The 15645-nt window shown below is 42.5% G+C and overlaps 1 protein-coding gene across 4 annotated transcripts in view; it reads left to right on the top strand.

The window, feature by feature from the left end:
• The window catches only part of ARHGDIG (Rho GDP dissociation inhibitor gamma), a 57833-nt gene extending 48251 nt beyond the window's left edge, over positions 1–9582 (top strand). For all 4 annotated transcript variants that reach the window (XM_075830686.1, XM_075830685.1, XM_075830684.1 and 1 more), the window contains exons 3-6: positions 2180–2263; positions 7391–7467; positions 7960–8023; positions 9197–9582. In XM_075830686.1, coding sequence (XP_075686801.1) covers positions 2180–2263; positions 7391–7467; positions 7960–8023; positions 9197–9390 — 419 coding nt within the window. In that variant the 3' untranslated portion in view covers positions 9391–9582. The remainder of the gene's footprint in view (positions 1–2179; positions 2264–7390; positions 7468–7959; positions 8024–9196) is intronic.
• The last annotated feature ends 6063 nt before the right edge of the window (positions 9583–15645 follow it).

Raw genomic sequence — 15645 nt, 5'->3', positions numbered from 1 at the left:
CTCGGGGTTGTTGTATTTGGTTCGTGGCGTCTGTATATACCATTGGGTTATAAGATCTGAATATGGAGCCGCAGATAACATGATCTCTCTCCTACGCTGCGGGGGATGGGTAGGCCCCCGGTCTAATAAATCACATTACAATTCTACATCACAAAACCATTAATAAATCTTCATTCTGCTTCCTGATGGAATTACCCGTTCCATTACTGGCAGTGACGGCTGAGGAGCGCCCGGGTCTGGGCTGCGCTGGCTCCATCTCCTGGGCAGAGGATAGTCCAGGACTCATCGGATACAGGCCCTGCTTTAGAAAAAGGACCTTTTGCGTTTTCAAGCTCTCTGCTTGTTGTTTGAAAAATGGAAGGTATCCCTTACACAGCTGCAGTTTGTTACAATGTATCAGTATAGACAATGGAGTCTGAGCTCCAATCCTGACCCCCCCTTAGTCACCGCTCAGAGATTTCCTTTACTGAAAATCTGACTTCGGTGCAGGCGCTTGCTGAAGGAGACTGTAGTACAAGGACACGCCAGAAGGTCACATCGGTGGAGGACCACGGCCCCATCATCCCGACAATCAGGGCTGGTCCGATGGTTGCCAATGTTATTTAAAGAGAACCGGTCACCTCTTCTGACGTGTCTGGTTTAGTAATTCCTTGGATTCCCATTTAAATAACGTTTCTGGAGACCCTTTTCCTTAGAACTCTGCATTGTGCTGTTCCTCTGTTATTCCTCTTGGAAATGTATGAATAAATTGACAACTGCGTGTTACCAGGTTTTGTCCCTACAGACTGACCATGTCCAATCAGGGCTGCCCGTGAGACTGTGTACAGAAACGCCTCTTTGACCAGGAGAATTGTAACACCCAATTGTCAATTTATTCATACATTTCTAGGAGGAATAACAGAGGAACGGAACACTGATTTCTAAGAAAATATGTTCCAGAATTGTTATTTCATAGGGAATGTCAGATGAGGGGACCGGTCCTCTATAAATGTCCCCTTGTCATTAGCGTTTTGCAAACAGCACCCCGTACCTCAGCTTCCTGGACCTTCTGATCCTAATTCACACCTGAATTTCCATTTTTTTTTTTTTTTTTTTTTGTGGATTCCTGTGAATTTGATCGACTCCAATGATTTTCTTCCTGATTTTGTGTTTGACCGCAGCTACTAGCCCCCTCCCGGCACTTGTTACCCCCTCCCCCAGGTCTCTGTATAAATAATAATAGATCTGCGCTCTGATTATCCTTTGAGGTCTGGGTTTGTCCCATGTCTGTGAAATCTCCTGATGCAGCGTTTACCGACCTCTTATTGATACAAGATGAGCGCCTTCTCGCTGACCCGTATATAGGATATAGAGCTGCAGCCGCCACTGTATATAGCACTTCTGTAGATACGCCTGAGTACCCTGTACACCCCGATACCCCCTATAATACTCCAGTTACATTATATGTGACGGACTGCGGCTGCTTCTGCCCTGGCAAAGACCCGGCTCATCCTTCCATATGGTCCATTTACCAGGGGCCACATGTGGGATGTTGGGTATATTTAAAGAGGCTCTGTCATCAGATTCTCAAACCCCTATCTCCTATTGCATCTGATCGGCGCTGCAATGTAGAGAACAGGAAAGTTTTTTTTTAAAACGTTCATTTTTGGCCAAGTTATAAGCTATTTTATATTTATGCAAATGAGCTTTGAAATGGACAACTTGGCGTGTTTTTTACGTTATGTCCAACTGGGCGTGTATTGTGTTGTTAACTGGGCGTGTTTACGTGTATGACGCTGACCAATCAGTGACCAGTCAGCGTCATACACTCCTCTCCATTCATTTACACAGCACATAGTGTTCTTACTAGAACGATGTGCAGCCACATACACAAGTGTCCTGATAATGAATACACATGACCTCCAGCCTGGACGTGATGTGTATTCACAATCCTGACACTTCTGACTCTTTTCTGTGAGATTTCCAGCAAGGGAAACGAAATCTCGTTTACCTCGTAATCTCGCGAGATTACGCGCAGCTTGCTGGAATCTCACAGAAAAGATAGAGATGGGGCGATGGTAAAAAATGTCGGATGATGGGGCAATAGAAAGAGATGTGGAGGGCGATGGACGGGACGGTCGAAGGCGGATAGTTCAGCAGATCAATTTTCAATTAATGAATTGTATTTTTTTCTTTCCAGACCCGAACGCCCCCAACGTGCAGGTAACGCAGATGGCTTTGATATGCGATGAAGCCCCAAAACCCATCACTATGGACTTAACAGGTACGATTTTTAAAAATCTAAAAAAAACTATATATAAAAGTTCACATAATACATTGGGATTCCTCTAATCCGGCGCTGCAAAATAATCTGCAATCTGCCAAAACTACAAGCAGAAGACGGAGACCACAAACACAACATGTATAGACTTCTCATACTGTATGAATAGCATCTCCCACAATGCAATGCAACCGAGCATGTGCAAAAGAGAGGGACTAAAGCCAGGAAAGGGCAGCACAAAACCAGTGGAATGGTGAATGCAGCTCTGGATGTGACAGGAGTAAGGGACGTAATATAACTAAGGATCAGTATAAGAAAAGTAATGTAGATTATGTAACTGATAAAATCCTGACTGCCTGCAGCCACCACTAGGGGGAGCTGACTCCATACTGTTATTGAGTATAAAGTGTATGCAGTAAGCTCCCCCTAGTGGTGGCTGCAGAAAGGGAGAATTTTATCATTTTCAATTTATCCTCGCAGGGAATTTACATTGCAGCGTTCTTACATGTGGGAATAAGACAGAAATACCTGGCCATTTAAGATGAAATTAGTATTTTCCAATTACGTGCAGGAAGCGGCTCTTCTCTGGAGCCGATCACTTTAATTTGAGAACGTTAAATCTCCTCGTACGACTTTCATTTTATCAGATCAGGCAGCTGTGAGGCAGAAATTAGGGATTTAGTGTCTCCAGATGAGGAGCTGAAGAATAATGTAACACGTACGAGGCGCGGCGCCCCCTGAAGGTTGATAACACAGCGTGTCTCACAAGGGGAAGGTGTTGAAGTAAACTAATATGAGGCGTACAAGGAGCGCTCCTTGATATGTGCTGCTCCCCGATCATGAATTAATAATCCGCACGTTACTTTGAAATGCTGCGCAGGATGAAGAAGACGCAAAAATTTAATATTTATGGACCAAAACCTAATTTCACGGTTTTTTTCCCCCTCCGGTTTTTAGGACTTTTTTAATTTATGACTGTATGGGCCATACAGTGATGTGGCAGAGGGGGGGGGCGGAGCTGTGACAACTCATGTGTTTTCTTAAAGAATGGTGGGAGTGTTTGTTGGGACGTGGCCATATCCGACACTATGTGATTTACCTGCACACAATGCCCCCCCCCTCCCCCCTCCACTTTCTGCTTGCACGGCTGTAGACATCAGCCTCAGTGTCCAAATTACAGAATTAGAGGGAAATGATGGCATCACATACAGTAGTTCTTTTAACTTCTATGACCTCTACATCCAGCAGCTCGTGGTTCTTCTTTTCCTGCCCGTAGACTCTCTGTAAATGTTCTGAAAATTCTCCTGTCACTAATATATTTGTCTATAGTATTAAACGAAATATTTGGGAGGAGGGGGATGAAGCTGCCACTCTTTCAGTGAGAATGAATGCTGTGAGAGGGGAGGAGGAGGAGCAGCAGAAGTGGGGACAACTGATCTCTTGCAGCACACCAGAAAGGGCCCGGGGGGGGGGGGGGGGTTGAGAGAGTATGCATTTTTAAAGGACAAAGGGAAGGAAAAAGACCCCAAAAATGTGTGACACAATTTCTGCCTGCACCACATTTGGGGTATTTCACATGTCACCATAAATTAGCGGGGTTTTTTTTATTTTTAATACTTATGTACAGCTGCCCAGAGGAGTAACTTGAAGCTCCTGGGACTCAATGCAAACTGTATCCGAGACCATGAAGCATTTAGAATACTGGGGTCTTCTACCTCTGCACCCCCTATAGCGACACTACTGCAGACCTGCCTAAAGAGTAATTGTAATGTAATATATATATAAAATGTACTTTTTAACTTATGGACTGAGCGCCAGTGCAAAGGACCAGTGAGCTGCAGTTGTATTCACCCCCCTTTCCCTATGCACCCTGCAACCATATGTACGCCATAGTAATATTTGCTTAATCTAGGAGTACCCCTTTTTAAGGAGAACCTTAGTCTGTGTTAGTAAATAATTGTATCCCCAATAAAATAACAATTCTGGAACATATTTTGTTAGAACTACGTTGTGCCGTTCCTCTGTTACTCCTCCTGGAAATTTAGGAATACATTAACAATAGGGCGTTCCTGTGTAGGGACACACTGACACTGTTCAATCTGTGCTGACTGAGTAGGGACACACCCTCCACACACCATTTCCAGTAGGAATAACAGAGGAACAGCACAATGCAGAATTGTAAGAAAAGATGTTTCCGAACCGATTTCTCATGAGGAATACAAGTATTCACAAAGGCACGTGTCAGGAGAGGTGTCCGCTCCTCTTTAGTGATGAAATCTTTGTTAATTTTGACCAAAAAGTCTAGTTTCTAGCATTATCCCTGTAAACATTCACATCTCGTGACATACAAGTGGTTTTATGTGTATCTTCCCCTTTAATATAGTACAATGCATTGCAACGAATACCCGTCTTGTTTATTAGTCTGATGGGAAATCTAATAGTTTCTCACAGTATCGTCTATCATCCTGTTTATTTTATAAAGTTCTTGTGCTCCCCCTCCCCCCATGTTATATGGACGCAGCGTAGGTCAAAGCAATGTCGCCGCTTACTGAGGCCGCGTTCTATTAACCATTTCCCTATAGATGATCCGCTCCTAGTATCTGAAATATCACTCCCATCATTCCTCAGGGTGGAGCAGAGGTTTCATATTCTTCTTAGACTGAGCGGAGGTTTCTCATGTGCTCAGTGTCACCCCCTGCTGACTAATGTGCTGCGGATGAGCTGCCAAGAGGAGTGGGGGAGGGGAAGTGACAACTGGTCTGAGCACGTTTCTGAGCTGCGAGCAAAAAAGGGTTGTCAGAGGGTCCTACAGCCGTTATAAGCGCCGTATTTATCCAAGAATTGCGACATAATTACGATTAATAACGTCGAAGATGTTTCAAGACTGATTGGGGCGCGGCTAGTAAGACGCAGATGTGACAACACTTGTCAGTATCAGGCTATGTTCACACGCAAAATCAAAAAGCGCTGAAAATGATGGCCCTGTTTTCATGGGAAAATGGCCTTTTGATTTTCAGCCGTTTTTGTAGCTGAAAACGTTTTTTGGAGGCGTTTTTTGGCGCTTTTTTTCAATTGACCCAATGGTAAACCACTCCAAAAACTGTTCAAGAAGTGACGTGCTCCTTTTTGTGGGGCGTCTTTTTATGCAGCATTTTTTTTAAAACAGCGGCGAAACAAAACGCCCCGTCTGAACTAAACGCCGAATTCAATGGGAAGATGTTTGTAGGCGTTTAGCGTATTTCAAGACGTTTACAACTCTGCGAGTGAACATACCGTGAGGCCTGGTGTGAACCACGTTCGATGACATTTAGAGACGTTTCTCATGAGCTGTGAGACATTAAACCGACACCTCAGACATCCCTCGAATTCAGTGTTTTTACATGGCGACAAACCAGTCCCTGCGACATTCTTGATATATCTGCCTCCATGTTACCATACAGGGAAGTGTAAGATGATACAATGTATCCACACCACAGTGGATTACATTGTAACAGAACGCTGCAGTGTGACACCCTGAGACTGTAGAAGAAGGGCCGGCATTAGTATTCTGCACACGGCTTTCTGTTCTCGCACCTTCCCCTCCCGGCCGCTCATTTACATGGGTGCAGCTTCCACAATGCAGCTCCTGCCAGCGTGTAAAATCTCAAGACAGAAAAAAAACTAATAACAAAAATGTGTGGAAACCGGACCTGACCCACCGATCTACAGCGCCCCTCGGGGAACGGGGGTCCGCATGGTTCTCGATTGTCTGATATAGGAACTCTGCAGATACTGCATACACCTATTACACCTCTATGGTTATAGCGCTCCTTCTTACAGCTCCCCCGCTGGGAGTAGTAGTTGCCTAGCAATCGTGACTTCCTGTCTGCGCGACTACTATTCGTGGTTCAGGACGTTCTGTCTGCTATACAATAGACTGCCTCTCCACGCTGCACAGGTTTGCTTTACAACTCATCACGTCAGGCAGCAGAAAGCAGAGAAGATTGCTTAAAACTGCCCCTCTGAATATACATTTCATTATTTAGGTTCGACGTTCTATGCGATTTAAGTTAATCTATCTTTATAGCAGTCAGAGCACTGGTTTTTTTTCTGAGCTCCAAATCTTCTGTATATACAACGTTAAATGATAAAATTCTGGCTGCCTGCAGTCACCACCAGGGGGAGCTCACTGCGGTGTATTAAACTGTATGCAGTGAGCTCCCCCTGGTGGTGGCCACTGGTATCCTGATTTTCACATTCACCGGGCACATTTGCTTCCCACTTTCCATCCGCCGAAGAACGAGCACAAAACATCCCGAGAGCGCCAACTTTTCTGCAATTTTCACATAAGGCCCGCCCACTTGGCGACCATTGATAGGTATACTGGTCCTAGTGGGCGACTGCAAGGAGACTGCTTGCATAGAACGCAATGGAAACAAACCACTCACTAGGACGAGTCTGCAGCTTCTCTACAAACTACCTGCCCCCCTTTTACCTTGTTGCCGCCTTTTAGTGGCAATATTTCAACACAAGAAGTCCGTGATTATCTGATTGGTGGCTTGCTTGAGATAACAATATTAGATTGTGAGCTCCTGGGGGCAAGTGTACTGTTCTCCAAAATATGTTCTTGGAAGGAGATGGTTCTCATTGCGGAGAGCCAGCTAGTAGGGTGTCTTAAGGGCAATGCTCCCTGGGAAATATTTCAAAATAGCTCTCCAGAAGGAAGAAAACTTTCTCCCTAGTGCCACCTATAGGTGACTACCATGTATGTCCATGTCCAACAGAGCCTTAAAACATGACTTGGGTTTATATATGTTGGCGCTATATACCATAGAATAATAAAATGATCTCTTCTTGACCAGATCAGTTCTCTAGTGGCCTCTAGGGGTGTGATTGCATTACTACAGATCTCCGCTAAAATCTATAGGAAGAGATGGACAAAAATCTCATTTGTAGCGGTAGACAACCTGCAGGAAGAAAGCTCCGAATAAAATGTTAACACAATGTATGTTCTCTCTAGTCTTCTGAAATTCCGTATTATACTGGAGTTCAATGGAGACAAATGCCAGATTATCAGACTTTCCAGATTATCGGAATTTCACTGCATATATTCAGTATATTGCATTAATTTGACCTTTTTCTTATGTGCAGGCAATGTCATGGCGCTGAAGGAACAAACGTTTGTATTGAAGGAGGGCGTGAGCTACAAGGTCAAAATTACTTTTAAGGTAAGTGAAACACTTGATTTCCTGCATTTAACATAAGATGATCATTTTCTGAAAGGAAAGACATTCTAGGTCACATTATCCCCATTATTTCTGATAGAACTACACAGAGGTTAAGATTAAAATCCTAAAAGAAGGACTTTATTTGTTTTTCTGCCTAGGACAACACTTCCTGTTCTTGCAATTCAGTGTTATCATAGGGACACTGGCCCTCATAGCAGCCAATCGCATTAATTGTCTTACCAGTACTGTCAAAATTAAGGCTGGATTTTGTTTGGTTGCTATGAGGCCTATGATGATACTGAACTGGCACAGGAAGTGTTGTCATGGGGTCAAACACACAGGCCTATCATTTCAACCCTCTCTTTTCCACATGTTTTCAACACATACGGTTGTTCTTTACATCTTTTTATATGTATAGCTTTTTCATTGGTGTCCTTTTAATGATCACGGCGGCGGCTTGTTCTACCAATCGGCTAATTATTTTGTTTCTAGGTGAACAAAGAAATTGTCTGTGGGTTGAAGTATGTACAGCACACCTTCAGACAAGGAATTAGAGGTAAGTAAATGATGGAGAAGTAGTCCAAACAAGAACATGATGCCAGGCGGTGTCCTTTATGTCCCTGGCCTTCATTGTTATACCCGGGGTTTTCTTCATGGCGCCTGTATGGTGGGTCGATAGACATGGCGCCCGTATGGTGGGTCGATAGACATGGCGCCCGTATGGTGGGTCGATAGACATGGCGCCCGTATGGTGGGTCGATAGACATGGCGCCCGTATGGTGGGTCGATAGACATGGCGCCCGTATGGTGGGTCGATAGACATGGCGCCCGTATGGTGGGTCGATAGACATGGCGCCCGTATGGTGGGTCGATAGACATGGCGCCCGTATGGTGGGTCGATAGACATGGCGCCCGTATGGTGGGTCGATAGACATGGCGCCCGTATGGTGGGTCGATAGACATGGCGCCCGTATGGTGGGTCGATAGACATGGCGCCCGTATGGTGGGTCGATAGACATGGCGCCCGTATGGTGGGTCGATAGACATGGCGCCCGTATGGTGGGTCGATAGACATGGCGCCCGTATGGTGGGTCGATAGACATGGCGCCCGTATGGTGGGTCGATAGACATGGCGCCCGTATGGTGGGTCGATAGACATGGCGCCCGTATGGTGGGTCGATAGACATGGCGCCCGTATGGTGGGTCGATAGACATGGCGCCCGTATGGTGGGTCGATAGACATGGCGCCCGTATGGTGGGTCGATAGACATGGCGCCCGTATGGTGGGTCGATAGACATGGCGCCCGTATGGTGGGTCGATAGACATGGCGCCCGTATAATGGGTCGATAGACCTGGCGCCCGTATGGTGGGTCGATAGACATAACATCTGTATGGTGGGTCATGGTGCTGCCTTCTAAAGGTTGGGTCCAAAATCCTGTGCGCAGTTGTACTAGACATAATAATCTACAGATAGAGAAGGTTTTATTGCGGACGGGGCCCTTTATGTTTTGAGGTAGCCTGCTAGTCATGGGACATTGGTGCTTTAAACTTTACTCCAACTGTAGATTACCTATAAGCCTTTAAAGCACCAGCGAGCTCTAGTGGCCAACCAAAGAGTAATGGTAATAGTAATGCTTTTTTTGGGGGGGGTTTGGTAGGATGTTTTTGAAATGGCCATCTTTAATGTTTTTTTGTTTTTAGTAATTAACAAAAAAAATGTCTTGACAGTTGATAAAGAAACACACATGGTCGGAAGTTACGGACCTCGAGTCGAGCCTTACGAATTCCTAACGCCACTAGAAGAAGCTCCCAAAGGAATGCTCGTCCGGGGAACGTACCACATGAAATCCTGGTTCACAGACGACGACAATACCCAACACTTGGCCTGGGAGTGGAACATCAATATAAAAAAGGCATGGTAGGAATAGAGGACGAGCGACCCTACTCCACGTAATCCTAATCTAATTATGGGCCGAAAAATGCCGCATATTAAAGATTGTACAAGACATATCATGATTTCTACATCTGTTTTCTAATAGTTACTTGTAGTTTCTAAGAAAAGAATATACAAACATGTAAAGACAGTATTTAATAAAAAGATGAACCTTTAACAACTTTTTTTTTGGACATTGTCAAGAGTGGGTTCCTCGATTTCAGTAAAGTGATTGACAAATACAGTTTTGGACCATAAAATGATGTTTGTGTGAGTTTAATTGTTACAATAACTTGTCTGATTTAGGTTTTCTTTAAATTATATAGTCAAATGGGCCGATACATTACCCATAGGTCCTTCCCATTGTCATGAATTGAAAAACTTTGGTTGGCTCTATTGCCCATTGGTTCCATGGTCATGAGCTAAAAACCTTTGGTTGGCTCCATTGCCCATTGGTTCGATGGGCATGAGCTAAAAACCTTTGGTTGGCTCCATTGCCCATTGGTTCGATGGGCATGAGCTAAAAACTTTTGGTTGGCTCCATTGCCCATTGGCTCCATCGTCATGAGCTAAAAACCTTTGGTTGGCTCCATTGCCCATTGGTTCGATGGGCATGAGCTAAAAACCTTTGGTTGGCTCCATTGCCCATTGGCTCCATGGTCATGAGCTAAAAACCTTTGGTTGGCTCCATGGTCATGAGCTAAAAACCTTTGGTTGACTCCATTGCCCATTGGTGCTTTCTATTGTCATGAACTGAAGATCTTTGGTAACTCTACGACCATTGGGCAATGGACCAAAATTATTGGCTTGTTAAGTGCTATCAAGTCCGGTTTGATGATTTAGGTCTTAAGGATTTTCAATGACTTATAATTTCTGTGACCACGTTTTTGTTTCTGGTCATTCTTCCTTTTTACCCTCACACTCTTCTGGCATGTGAGATGCCACCAATAAGCAAGAGACTACAGTCACCCATAAGTGCTATAACTTTGAGCCGATTTTGCCAGGTTTGCAGGATCAGGTGACTGACCACAGCCATGGGTGCCATCGTAGACTCCCCGGTTGACTGGGTATGACCATGCATTCACATTGATCAGCCTTCTGTATGATGGTGCTCTCTTCTCTTGGAATGATGATCCACCATCTCGGGTCATCTTAAGACCTTGTATCCAATCACTGGACCTCTGCTGATGGAAAGAGAAGGTTGTCCAGAATTTGACTTCAGTAGACTTCCCTCGTGTTCATTGTAGGCTGAACTGTTTGGACTTATGTCTTTTTTGTACCAAATCAACACTAGAGGGTTAACATGAGATTAGACAAGCATTGGCCGGTCCAGACCCGCATTGGCCGGTCCAGACCCGCATTGGCCGGTCCAGACCCGCATTGGCCGGTCCAGACCCACATTGGCCAGTTTTGTGCTATAAGAGGCCCTGCTGTCATATACTATGGGGCCAGTGATCACAGAACCCCAGCCTTTTTTTTTGCCATAGTCTGGATCTCCTCTTTGCTCAATCCCCCGTTCTTTTTATGCCCCTTTCCATTATGTTCTCAGGGAAAGGGGCAATTTTGAACTAATTGTTCCTGCACCTTTCCCTCTTGTTTTGCTTCCCAATGCAGCCTGCTTCCTGTTGCTTGACAAGGGGGGGGGGGGGGGCATAAACAAGTCTGTGCAGAATAGAGGGGCAGTAAACCTCTCTTGTTGATCTCATTAAGTAGTTGGTTTTACCTTGTCCTCAAGGGTTTTAGTAATACAGTATATTAGTTTGTCAGGAGCCTTTAAAGAAAAATGTTAACTCTTGATTGTTCTAGTAAATACTTTTACACCCCCCCCCATAAAATAATGATGCTTCACAATCTTTTCTTAGAACTCTGCACTGTGCAGTTCCTCTGTTTATTACTCTTGGAAATGCACGAATAACTTGTTTCCATTCCCCTTGTCAATAGGATGTATTTCTACACCGTCTGACACTATCGGCAATGATTAGGCAGTGTCAGACTGTGTAGGGACACGCCTCATTGACAGAAGGATAGTAACGTTCAGTTATTCATGCATTTCCAGGAGGAATAACAGAGGGACAGCACAATGCATTTCTTAGTACAAATGCTCCAGATTTGTTATTTAACAGGGGATACGAGGTCTGTTTGTAGTCAATATGTGTCAGAAGAGTGGATGGATCCGCTCTAATTCTAGAATACACAGGCTTTGCTATATGGAATAACAGCAACTGCTTCCACCTTGGAACATTTAATAGTACAAAGTGTTAAGGGTCCCGCAGATAAAGGGCTGCAATGGTGTTTAGCAGGAGAATATTGATCTGATGTAAGTGGCTGGAGACCAAGAGTAATGACTTCTGCTGGTTGGGGAAGCAGCTCGTTTACAATAATGAGATGGAGGGAGCCATGAAATCACGTACAGCCAAGTCATGTTATGTAATTACAGCATTTATCCAGTCCTATAAGATATGGCTGATATGTGGAGTATTATATTATATTCTTGTATATAGGGGGCAGTATTATAGTAGTTATATTCTTGTATATAGGGACAGTATTATAGTAGTTATATTCTTGTATATAGGGGCAGTATTATAGTAGTTATATTCTTGTATATAGGGACAGTATTATAGTAGTTATATTCTTGTATATAGGGGCAGTATTATAGTAGTTATATTCTTGTATATAGGGACAGTATTATAGTAGTTATATTCTTGTATATAGGGGCAGTATTATAGTAGTTATATTCTTGTATATAGGGACAGTATTATAGTAGTTATATTCTTGTATATAGGGGCAGTATTATAGTAGTTATATTCTTGTATATAGGGAGCAGTATTATAGTAGTTATATTCTTGTATATAGGGACAGTATTATAGTAGTTATATTCTTGTATATAGGAGCAGTATTATAGTAGTTATATTCTTGTATATAGGGGCAGTATTATAGTAGTTATATTCTTGTATATAGGGACAGTATTATAGTAGTTATATTCTTGTATATAGGAGCAGTATTATAGTAGTTATATTCTTGTATATATGAGCAGTATTATAGTAGTTATATTCTTGTATATAGGAGCAGTATTATAGTAGTTATATTCTTGTATATAAGAGGCAGTATTATAGTAGTTATATTCTTGTACATAGGGAGCAGTATTATAGTAGTTATATTCTTGTATATAAGAGGCAGTATTATAGTAGTTATATTCTTGTACATAGGGAGCAGTATTATAGTAGTTATATTCTTGTACATAGGGGGCAGTATTATAGTAGTTATATTCTTGTACATAGGGAGCAGTATTATAGTAGTTATATTCTTGTATATAGGGGGCAGTATTATAGTAGTTATATTCTTGTATATAGGAGCAGTATTATAGTAGTTATATTCTTGTATATATGAGCAGTATTATAGTAGTTATATCCTTGTATATAGGAGCAGTATTATAGTAGTTATATTCTTGTATATAGGAGCAGTATTATAGTAGTTATATTCTTGTATATAGGAACAGTATTATAGTAGTTATATTCTTGTATATAGGGACAGTATTATAGTAGTTATATTCTTGTATACAGGGGGCAGTATTATAGTAGTTATATTCTTGTATATATGGGGCAGTATTATAGTAGTTATATTCTTGTATATAGAGGCAGTATTATAGTAGTTATATTCTTGTATATAGGGGCAGTATTATAGTAGTTATATTCTTGTATATAGGGGCAGTGTTATAGTAGTTATATTCTTGTATATAGGGAGCTGTATTATAGTAGTTATATTCTTGTATATAGGGGGCAGTATTATAGTAGTTATATTCTTGTATATAGGGAGCTGTATTATAGTAGTTATATTCTTGTATATAGGGGGCAGTATTATAGTAGTTATATTCTTGTATATAGGGGCAGTATTATAGTAGTTATATTCTTGTATATAGGGGCAGTATTATAGTAGTTATATTCTTGTATATAGGGGGCAGTATTATAGTAGTTATATTCTTGTATATAGGAGCAGTATTATAGTAGTTATATTCTTGTATATAGGAGCAGTATTATAGTAGATATATATTCTTGTATATAGGGGGCAGTAGTATAGTAGTTATATTCTTGTATATAGGGGGCAGTATTATAGTAGTTATATTCTTGTATATAGGGGGCAGTATTATAGTAGTTATATTCTTGTATATAGGGTAGCAGTATTATAGTAGATATATTCTTGTATATAGGAGGCAGTATTATAGTAGTTATATTCTTGTATATAGGGGGTAGTATTGTAGTTATATTTTTGCATATATAGGATTAGGCATTATAGTCGTTACACTCTTGTACATTAGTCAGTGGTGGTGTTATAAAGCTTCCTTTTTCCCACTCCACTTTGATGGCATATATGGGGCATTCATCGGCAGGGGCCACAAGGACCACAGGAGACAGTTTGTCTCTGGGTTAGCAGATGACATTTGTTCGCTCTCCTGATAGTCTTTATATATTTTACATTACTTGTCTTTACATATAACGGGAATGTTTGTTGCACCCTGTGTGTCGGTGTCCGCTGTGGCCTTCGCTCTTCACAATATTTTTTTAGAAAACCAAGCCCCCGACCTGCAGTGAACATTTTAGATGAGAGACGAGTCTGAGCAGCGTCCAGTACAATCATTACGTGTTTATAGTGAACATCGCTTTAAAAACTATTTCGGAAATGTCCCAATCACTTAGAGGGAGCAGCAGAGGCTCCATCTGCACAACATTAGTATTTGTCTGTTTGCCAAATTGCAAAAAGACATTAAGGAGGGCTGGAATCTCCCCGGGGGCCTCCTAAACGGGGGAGAAAGTATCAAAGAGCAAATATAAAATAACCTTCATAAATGTGGTCTTCTGCATAGGGGCGTCCCAGCACCAGCCCTGAACCGTCAAGTCTTCTACCCTAAATCGGAAACCCATCCTGATGGTTCCAAGAGTTTCTCTGCGTTTTGCAGTTTACTTATAGGGGTCCTCCGTAATAACAATGGGGTCTCCCTTTTATGCATGTGTGTCCTACACAGGGATTGAGTGGTACCTCGGCATCACATCTATATTACCTAATGTAGAGTGGTGGGATCCATGGGGAGAGGGGCACCCAGCACTGAACTACTTCCTCAGCTTGCTGTGACAGTGGCTAGCTGCAGCTGCCACTAGGGGGAGCCCACTACATACAGATTTATACAGCTCCCATTTAGTTCAATACTGGCTGTATAATTTATTTTGTTAGCTCCCCCTAGTGGTGGCTGCAGGCAGCCACAATTATATAATTTATCAAGTCAGAAAAACAAAGCCCAGTCCCTATACAGACATGAAATTAATTAGCACAGACTTTTGGACCTAAAAATGAGATGCCGACTATAAACTTTAATAAAGGCATAGGACATACAACGGAGTGCTCTGTGGGGCCCATTCTGAGTTGGTTTTTTTTGTGGGTTTTTTTTTTTTTTTTAAGCTATGGGGCCCCAATAATTTTTGTGCAGGTCCTGGTGCAGTTACATATTTGAATGTGTAGCCTAGAAATACTTAAAGGGGTTTTCCAGGATTAGAAAAACATGATAGCTTCTGCCAGGTACAGTGCCACACCTGGCTACAGGTTGTGTCTGGTATTGCAGCTCTATTGACGTGAATGGGGCTGAGCTCCAATATCGCACACGACCTGTGGGAAGTAGCTGTGACGAGAGGTTATTGCTCACCAAGAATGATGTCGGCACTACAGCCCCTTATGGTCGGGTTAGTCATCGGCCACCTCGACCTTGTACCACCTTTTATCTTCATCCTTGCCAGAGATGTAAATATAATCTACTTTACCTTAGTTAAAGGCAGCTAACAAAACTTCTATACCTGTCATCACCTTTGCCTCCAATGACCAGCATGTCACCATTCAATCATAAAGGGGTTGTCCAGCACTAGAAAAAAAAAATTATGACTGCTTTCTTCTAAAAACAGCACCACATTATTCCACAGGTTGTGTGTGGTATTGCAGATCAGCCAAATTTGCTTCAATGGAGTTGAGCTGTAATACCAGACACAACGCATGGATTGGAGGGGTCCTTTATTCTGGAAGAATGCAGCCGTGTATTTCGCAAATACATAGATTGATGCGCAGAATTACATTTACCCTACAGTAGTAAATACAATCGTGGCAAAGACAATCCACTCCTTCAGATCTTTGGCTTATTCTAACCGTTGGGAAGAAAATCTTCCTAGTTTCGGTCTTGTGGACAAAATTAAAAAAAAATAAAAATGAA

The sequence above is a fragment of the Rhinoderma darwinii genome, chromosome 6, assembly GCF_050947455.1.
Source record: "Rhinoderma darwinii isolate aRhiDar2 chromosome 6, aRhiDar2.hap1, whole genome shotgun sequence".
NCBI lineage: Eukaryota > Metazoa > Chordata > Amphibia > Anura > Rhinodermatidae > Rhinoderma > Rhinoderma darwinii.
The sequence above is the reverse complement of the archived record's forward strand: the minus strand, read 5'-3'. Positions and strand labels throughout refer to the sequence as shown.